Source organism: Carassius carassius, chromosome 16, assembly GCF_963082965.1.
Source record: "Carassius carassius chromosome 16, fCarCar2.1, whole genome shotgun sequence".
Lineage (NCBI taxonomy): Eukaryota > Metazoa > Chordata > Actinopteri > Cypriniformes > Cyprinidae > Carassius > Carassius carassius.
The window spans coordinates 25053447-25062926 of NC_081770.1; the positions used below are offsets into that span (position 1 = coordinate 25053447).

The following is a 9480-nucleotide window of genomic DNA, read 5'->3' on the forward strand; positions in this document are numbered from 1 at the left end:
ACTATTTCAGGTTTTGTCATGTTTAATTGCCATTTCTTTGTAATTATTAGCAATTTCTGAGTGGAAATTATTTCTACACCAATTTTTTGCTCAGTATGCGGCTCACTATGTTTTGGAACAGAGTTAGCATTAGCATGCTGGATCATTCATGTGTGCTGGTGAGCTTTTAAACACTTCTACTAAGCTGTGAGCAGCAAAATAACGCAAAGTGAAAGCTAGAACAGGGCAGGTTTAAATTTCTGCTTCATTTTCACTTGCTTATGTCCCTTATTAATCCCAAACTATCCTAAAGGTAAGACATCCCTCACAACAATGACACAAACTCTCATTTTTCTGCCCTTTAAGCTGTGGAAAACCTGTAGATATCTCTCTTGCCTTCGCATTCAAACATTCACGGTCACATTCAGAGGCTTCATTCAGTCAGTAATCACAGCGGCAGCAGCAGTGCGTCAGGAGAAAGGTGTTGGCTTGTGTTTTGGTGAGCTGAAGTCTGTCTGGATGCTTGAGAGGCAGGTTTAGGTGAAGTGCTGTTTGTGCGAGCAGTCCAGAAAGAGGAGGAGTGATCAAAGAGCGAGAGAAGAGGACGGGCGACTCTTTGGAGGTCAGAGATGCACAGTGGTCCTCCTCGCACATCCTCAGGTGTTTACTTTGAGCGCTTCTTCTTTATTCTGGAAAAGTAAGAACAGTAAAATCATTAGACATGTACAAGATGAGTTTTGCAGATCTCATAACAGATTTTTCTAAACAAAATTACAGTTTTTGCGAATTTTGAGTTTTGAGGATGAACTGTCAGCCCAATCTCGCTGCACAATTTCGTATGAATTTGTACGAAATACCTATCTAACCCGGCCCCTAAATGTACTCGTCACTGGGGTGTAGACAAATCCTACTAAATCATAAGAATTAGCCACCTCGTAAAATACGTACAAATTGGTCGTGAGATAGCATTGGAAATGTCTTTAAACATTTCTGTGTGAATTTTAATGCATTTAACTTTTTTTTTTTTTTTTTTTTTTTTTTACTATCTAGAACATCAACTTCTAGTGAACAATGTCTTGCAAGTATGTCACTTGAAACGTTATTATTATTATAATCTTTTTGTAACAGTTGTCATATCGGTAGCAATAAATGACAAAATATCTATTTAGGTTTAGGTTTATCATCTATATAGGATTATTGTTATTTTTTTATTTTTTTTAAGTAGGATTAATTTTTACATTTTCAGTTTTCATGTTTATTTTAGTTTACGTTCTGCAATTATTTTGTTTGTTTTCATTTAAATTTTGGTTTAAAAATCTGAATACTATTACTTTTATTTCAGTTATTTCAGCTAGGAAACAAGTTTTTTGTGTCTAATTACTATATAATAATATTTGTATAATATAATAATCTTATATAAATTTATATAAAGTTGTAACTGTATAATAATGTTATTTTATATCATATTATTTAATTTAACATATATTAAATTATATTCTAAATATTAAATATAATACAATTATTAAATACTATATATTATTTAATACTATTTATAAAACAATATACATTTTTTTTTTTAGTATATTCCTTAACACAATAAAATATTTTTTCATATTTTTAGTTTTAGCTGACAGTAACAACAAAGCTCTGACAATGATTAACACTTTTTAAAATAATTTTTTGGCATCAGTTATTTTGGTTCAGTGGCACACTAGGAGGTCGATTATAGCGGTGTAAAACTTCTCTGCTCTGCCTGTTGCCTCATCATTAATCTACAATTAGTGTAATTAAAGAACAAGGGTTAAACGCTCCAGGCTCTGTGGTGGAGCCTATAATTAGTTACATAGGTAAACGTGTCATTTCTATAACCTTAAATTAGCCAATAACATTCCACATATGCCATTTAAGAACAACAGCTTGTAAAAACCCTTAATGCTGCATTCCTGCATTTCTTTAGACGGGAAACGCTTTGCGTAAAGTAACAACTTACAAGTTGTGTAAATTACACAAAATAACTTCTCATTTTATTTAATGTGTTTCTTGCTAATTGTAATTATTTGTGAAATTGACTAGCAATTTCTAAGTGAAAATCATTTCATCACCAGTTTTTAAAGTGTAATTTAGTTTTCTTCCCCACCCCACCCCCCCCAGACGTTATGTACTTAAGAGATGTGAAATAATCTTGAAGGCTGCATCTATTCCAGTTCTGACTGTTAAAGGCATTTTTAAAAACTTGTAGATTTTCAATTTGTAGAATTTTTTTTTTCTTCTGTTTTTGAAAGTGTCTGATGTTGTATTAATGTTGAAACTTAACAAAACATGAAAAATGGGTAAAATTTACGCTGTTTATTGTGTCGAACGTACACTTTCTAGTTACTGCTTATTTCCATTATATATATTTGTTTACATTTTAATTCAGCTTTTTATTTTTTTTTACATCTATAAGGAACAGGTCTGTATTTCATCCCATGGTTCCTAAGAGAACGGCTGCGTTTTCTAGTGTAGAAAGAGTTTCTTCTTACTTGCTAATGGCATTCTTTAGATACTGCTGCAGCCATTTGGTCTTGGGGTTGATGCAGACCTCTCTGTTGTTCTTCAGCTTGGCACTGGTAATGAGAGCGAGAGAGAAGAAGGGATTTGTTTCAGACCAGAGCAAAAGACAGACTAGTTTTCTCCCTCGGTGTGTTTTATCAGATCATATCAGCTGTCCGTCATGGACTACATTTCAGCCCCTCTATTCTTCTGTACGGCCAGAGTCACTGCACTTCATCAGATATCAGGACTGAATTAGAGGAGGTTTGTGAGGACAGTGTTGTGCTGTCTGGAAGTTCGGGATTTTTGATGATTCGGAAGATTCTGACTGGGATTCCCAGCACTGTACATGAGCGTATAATTTGTCTAAGTAACAGTTTTTCAGTTTTTCTAATGAAAATAAATGGATACTGTGTCAGTACACTTAATATTTAAATTATATTCAAATGAACATTCCGATTCTCAGACTCCCAATTCTTTTAAAAAAACAAAACAATAGAATTTAAAATAATTTAATTATCTGATTCTGCTACTAACCAAACTTAGAATAAATCAAGCCATATTAAAATTGTTTTTTTCCCCTCTTTTGAAATAGCAGAGAAACAATATTGTGGAATGATTTTCTCTTGCTATCAGAGCAAATGGAAACACAAACATTATATTTGATGTAGTTTCTATTCACTACTATACAAATTTTCTATGACGACTTCTGTGTCTGAATCCCTTATGAAAATGAACCATGGTTTTACTACAAATAAAATCGAAAAAACACTGTTAATAGAGTTCAACTATGCTAACCACAAATTAATCATGGCTTTGCTACACTAACTATGGTTTAACCATGGTATTTGTGGTAAGACTGTAATAAAACTATGGTTATACAAATCAATATGCAAAAAACTTTTACTATAATAAAACCATAGTGAATTTTCATAAAGGAAACCTTGGAAATGTGAAAAGTGTCCATCAGTGATCCACAAATGTGAGATTTTTACATACAGTACATATGTATATATTTGACAACACTTATGTGTCCTTACAACAAAAGGATCTACAGCGTTGTTTACAGGATAGTCGCAAAGAAAGCAAATTTTGACGTGCAAATCTTTTGGTTAATGACATAAAGAAAGTCAAGGGTTTGAAATGCCCTCAAACAGAAATCTTTCTGATTGATATCTGCCCTCCAAATGAGCTTTGGTACAGCCAGGAAGGCCCCCTCAAACGCTTCATTCACCCACACATGGAGAAAACCACGCGAATGACACCCAGACTTCGCACCTTGGTGCCAAAAGGAGTTAGCGGATCACGTTGCCTTTCAAATGGCTATACGTGTTGCTTACACCTCACACACCTCACACACACACACACAGATCTCTCAATCTGTCCAGACAAATGGAGCCTTTGGGCGCAGATAAAAGATCCGCTTAGCCTCAAATCTACACACCAATCCTCACAATCAACTTCCCCATCTGTAAGATAAATGAAAACGTAATGCTATCCCTGTTGGTTTCCACGGCGGGATGTCATCCGTTGACTTTATCTATACTTGTTTGTTTGTGATTTGGGCTCTGGGTTAATCTAGCTAGTCTAAACGATCTTTTGAGTGAGTGTGTCGGTGGTCTGGGAGCGAGCCAGCAGGTAGTAATTACCTCACAGCTAGCTAATGCTAACAACAAATTGAGTGATGTGCGTGTCTGTGGGGGGAAAGGGTTGGTGGATGTCTTTCATCTGGGCCAATGAATCCGAAAGGATTTCTAAACAAGATGTGTGGAAGATGGCAGATTAAAGGTGATTTCCTCCGGCCAGAGTTTGTTCCCCAAATGACCCTCGGCTACATGCTAACCTCTGTAACCCCTATAACCTTGATCCCCCTGTAGCGCTTTGGCTTTTTGCTGTCCGACGGGGTACAAATGGTTCAGTTTAATACATTCCAGACCGCTGAAGGAATTCCAAATGCTGGTAAAAATGAAAACGACAAGGTCGCCCACAACAGAAAGCTAATCATTTTGACCCTTGACAATTATTGTGTCGTGAAAACCTGGGAAAAGTCCCTCTCTTGTATTTTCTCATTTGGCTGTAGAGCACATCGCTAAATTCCCACACAGATTTGACTGGAAATTTGTAACTTTTAGAGCTATTTCTGGCAATGTTTTGCAAAGTGACGTTCAATGGTGTAACTTAGTGTAGCCGTGTACAACATACATAACACAGTTTAGCGAGTGTGAGATTGATGGATCTGGAAAGTTGACTCACATGACTTGGAAAGGGCAGCTGGGTGTGTGGAGGAACTTAATCTCACGGATGCTCCTCTGCGGGACGGTGTTGAGAGTGGACCGGCACCAACATCTCTCCACCAGACTGATGGGTTTAGCTGGGATGAGATCGGAGCAAGAGACTCAGTACAAGAGAAATGTGAAAAATGCATCTCACATTGAGTTTAAGCTATCGTTTGTAAGACATTAATTGCTCATTTAATACAGGGACATTCAAAAGTTTGGGATAAGGAAGAGTTTTTGAAAGAAATTAATGTTTATTCAGCAAGAATGCATTCAATTGATCAGAAATGACAGTAAAGACAAGTAGCTAAACTCTTTTCAACATTTGAAAAAACAATAAAACTGTGTTTTATTGATTTGTTAAAACAATAGTAACCCGGGTTTTTTGAATCGCCACTGATTATAACAGTTTTTGTAAATGCATCCAACAACAAGATGAATAATCTTGCAAAACAAAATTTTTTTTTTTCACTGAAAAAAGTGAAAATACGCAATTTTCAAACAAAGCTGTTTTCTATCTGATCTGAACCTTTACAATCTCTTGACAGAATATTTATATTGTGAGCTTGGAAAGACACAATGAAAGCACAATTTAATTTCAAACTGAAGCAATCCATAATTCAAGTTTTCAAGCCATATAATCAAACAGTAACAACATAAACCACGGAGCTTTTCCTCATTCTAAAAGCATCTGGAAGGTTCCAATCACCTGCATCCATAAACAAGCTGTGATCATTAAAAAGAGATTAGCCTGCGATCCAGTGGCTCTCGTCCATTCACACAGTCTGCCTTGCGCTCGCCACATTTTTTATAAAGAAGGTGCTTGACATTAAATACGGCAGAATCCCATAATCACAGCATGCCTCTCCAAGCACTTTGCTCTTGAATGTGTGCATTAAACGAATCTGTTGAAGAACATTCTCTGAATGGTTTCACATCTCCCTGGTTTCCTTTGCGCTCCGCCGAAACAGACGCGGTTATGAGGGAAGTCAAACTCTGGCATCCCATAGGTATTTTCCGACACTCTCTGTTCCCTTTTTCATGTTAAACACCGGCCCAATAAGCCCTGACTAAACACCACGCCAAGTGAACAGCGCAGGAACCCTTTTGCTTACTATTCCTAATTAGACACTAATTAAAAGAGCTTGCGGATAAGTAAACAGTGCTAGGTTTTTCACGGCAGAAACAACAAAGCCAGAACCACCAAGTTCAGCTGGTTAAACTTTTCTCTGAAAGCCTAAATCAGACCCACTAACATGTAAAGACATGTACATCAAGTATTTAACGTGAAGACACATATGCAAATGTATGCAGGGCGCTTACGAGCTGCAATGTGATATATTAATGGGACCCCTTAATGATCGTTAACACTATAATGATCATTAACTGATAATATCCACTATTCTGTAAAACCTAGTTGATTAATTATACAATAGTTCTGCAGTTTAAAACTCAAGTAGTAAATCAGTTCAGTTCAATTTGTTACTTGCCTTTTTTTGTAATTATTTGTATAATAGTTGTATATTTACTAAAAATTTCTGAGTGAAAATAGTTTATACATCAACATTTTTTTTCAGTTTAGTGGACTTCCAATCAATAATAAAGCAATGGTTGTTTAGTTTTTTGCTTAGTTTATTTTTGTTTTTGTTTTATTTCAGAAGGGACATTGGTCTGATCCATCTGGTAATTTATACGTGTATTCACATGCAATATAAAATAAACATTTATGGTACTGAATAATACATTTATAATGAATACATTAATTTCATTTATTATAAATGTTTTTATGAAAAAAAAATTATGTCCAGAATATTATACTTTATTATCATTGAAATACTGTTATAGTTTTTTATTTTTTTTTATTTTGAATGAATTTACATTTTTATATTTTCTGTTTCCAGTTTAATTTTATTAAAAGTTTTAGTAATTTTGTTGCGGTTTTGTCATTTTTATTAGTTTATTATTATTATTATTATTAAATTATTAAATTTAATTATTACATTTTAAATATGTTTATATAGTCTTTATTAGTTTTTATTTCAGTTTTACTTTTATTTGAGTGCATCGAGTTGAACTAAATGAAAACGTTGCTTTGAAAACTAGCTAAAAAGATAAGGTTGAGTGTTTTTACCTAGCATTTTTGCTTTAGAAGTTTATTTTATTCCAAGTAAGGACTTAAAAAACTGTCATAACCCTGAATGATAAACCAATATCCATCTTGCAACTGTTATTTAGTTAATTAAATTGCAACCCAACACTTCAAAGAATCATGTGAAAATTAAAACGCTGTAAATCTGTAAATGTTAGCCGTAACCCACTTACCGTCAGCCTCTGGGCTCCATATGACGACCGTCAGCAGGGCCACCAGCGCTAGGACTTTGCTATCCATGCCAAGTGTGTGTGTGTGTGTGTGTGTGGCTTGTCCGTCCCGGCTAGCTTCCAGAGCTCAGTGTGGCGTCTCAGCGCTCTGCGATGTGTTAAGACTGAGGACCATAGGGAAACACTCCCCTCTCTGTCAGGAGGAGGAGGAGGAGGGAGAGGGGCCGGACCCGCTCCTCTGACAGCCCGCATCTTCTGTCAAGTTCCTCAGATGTTTTGGCAGTCTGACTCAGACTCTTGTTCCTGTCTTCCTCTTCATCTTTTCTCAGAGGAGTGGAGAGAATGCAGCTCCTGCTGTTATGTTCGATTTGTTATTGTTTGTTTCATGTCATGTTCTCCTGGCGCTGCTGTATTGCATGACCAGCCGCGTATCAGATTCCCTCTGTTTTATAGGATTCTTCTGTGATTCCTTATGTATTATTTAGGGTGTGTTTTACTTGTACACATGTACACTTACCAGGTGGAAGTTTGAACAAAAATGTAAAGGATAGGCTGCCAAACACATGTCCAGCACACATCAAACACCTTCAATATTAGACGTACCCTGAAAAAGAAGTTGTAGAAACAGTTTCCCCTCAGAAATTGCTAGTCATTGTGTGTTTTTTACAAAGTTTTCGTCCAGCATGCAAGAATGTAAAGACAAACAACGGCACAGACCAAGGCACGTGAGTGTCCATTAAAACAGTGGCTGCTGAAGTAGCTTTCAAAGAGAGTCAGTGGAGACACTGTGTTACACTTTTAATAGGTAGAGCATTATTGAGAGCCCCACGTTGAGAGACTCGCCAGAACCAAACCCCCTTAACAGCCCGTAAACTTTAGAGGCTGTTGATAGTTATCAAGCAGCCGGCCGACGTGCAAACAACATGCATCTGAAACAAAATAGTATACAAACGTAACATTATTTATACGTTTTCGATGTCACAGAAAGCCTGTTATGTTTCAGAGGCACTTCAAAGGATTCACAATTCGTAATATTTAGTCACAGGAGTGACGTTTGGCACGGATAACAAAACAGTGTGTCAGGTGGAGAAAACAATCATCCCTGTTGATTAAACAGCAGAAGTATTTTCTTTGTTGTTTAAATAAATGGCTACTAAGAGTACTTTACTGATCCCTTTTGATCTGAAATCAAACATTCAATTATTTCAGCTTTTAAGCAGTCAGATTTTTCCAGCTGTTGTTGTTTTTTTCATTGTGTAAATGTTCACATTGTTGATCTCAACCCTTGGCCTTTTTTAAAGTGTAAGTGAGCAGGAGGATGTCGAAAAGATTACTAAACATCACTACTGACCTAAGCAACAACTCGGCAACTTGTATCACTTTAGAGGCCAGAGGGCACGTTTCACATCCTCAGGTTTCGTGTTTCAGAGAAACGTTTTCCTTCACTTTGTTCTCACCGAGAGCTGACGGACAACTGAAGACGAATGCGTGACGCAGGACAGTGAATAAATCACTTTATGTTTTTGTTTATTTACATCTCACTGCGTCTATTAAGCAGGAAATTAGTTTAGGGGGAGTGGGGTAAGTTGTGCCACTTTTCACTTTAGCCTAGACAAGGGGAAATGAGAGGACATGGGTTTATGCATGAACAGTTTGCATAAATGAGTCAGCAATTTAGTAATGCACAATGCCATTCCAGTTTGATTTAAAAAAAAATGCTATTTATTTTTACTTATGCTATCCAGGAAAAATATATTTCCAATATATTTTAAGTTGAGAAAATTTATAATGTGATTTTTGTAATAGTATTTTTTATAGTAATATCATTTGTAGTAATGTTTACTGCATTACCCAAAGCTACTATTTTAGTAAAAGTGTTACATTAATAATATGGCTAATCTTAATAATAATTAGCCATAATAATTTATATTATTTTATTAATTGGAAGATAAAATGTCTAATAGATTATATAACAAAAACATTTTAAAATGATAAAAGTTGAGAAGTTGTGATGTCATAAGAATAAAATCTGAATAAAAAAATAAATAAATGTATTTTAAAGATTATATATATTTTAAATAAATTTACATTTTTTATTATATTATATTATATTATATTATATTATATTATATTATATTATATTATATTATGTTTTAATATTTCTGTATTTAATTTACCAAAAAGTAATATATTATTTGCATGGTTAATAATTTATATTGTTTTATTTATTGGAAGTTCAAATATTTTTTAAAAATTATACAATATAAAAATTATAAAAATACAAAAAGTACATTTAAAATACATTTATAATTTATAAAAAATATTAATTTAATATATTAAATGATATGTATGTACTTTAATAAATAAACCAGAC

At 34.7% G+C, this 9480-nt stretch overlaps 1 protein-coding gene across 1 annotated transcript; it reads right to left on the reverse strand.

The window, feature by feature from the left end:
• Positions 1 to 278: 278 nt before the first annotated feature.
• Positions 279 to 7267, reverse strand: cxcl12b (chemokine (C-X-C motif) ligand 12b (stromal cell-derived factor 1)). The gene is made up of 4 exons (XM_059569705.1): positions 7110 to 7267; positions 4765 to 4882; positions 2502 to 2585; positions 279 to 668 (listed from the first exon to the last, which is right to left on the reverse strand). Exons 1-4 carry the CDS (start codon positions 7174 to 7176, stop codon positions 644 to 646), a joined length of 294 nt encoding a protein of 97 aa, XP_059425688.1. The 5' UTR covers positions 7177 to 7267; the 3' UTR covers positions 279 to 643.
• Positions 7268 to 9480: the final 2213 nt, after the last annotated feature.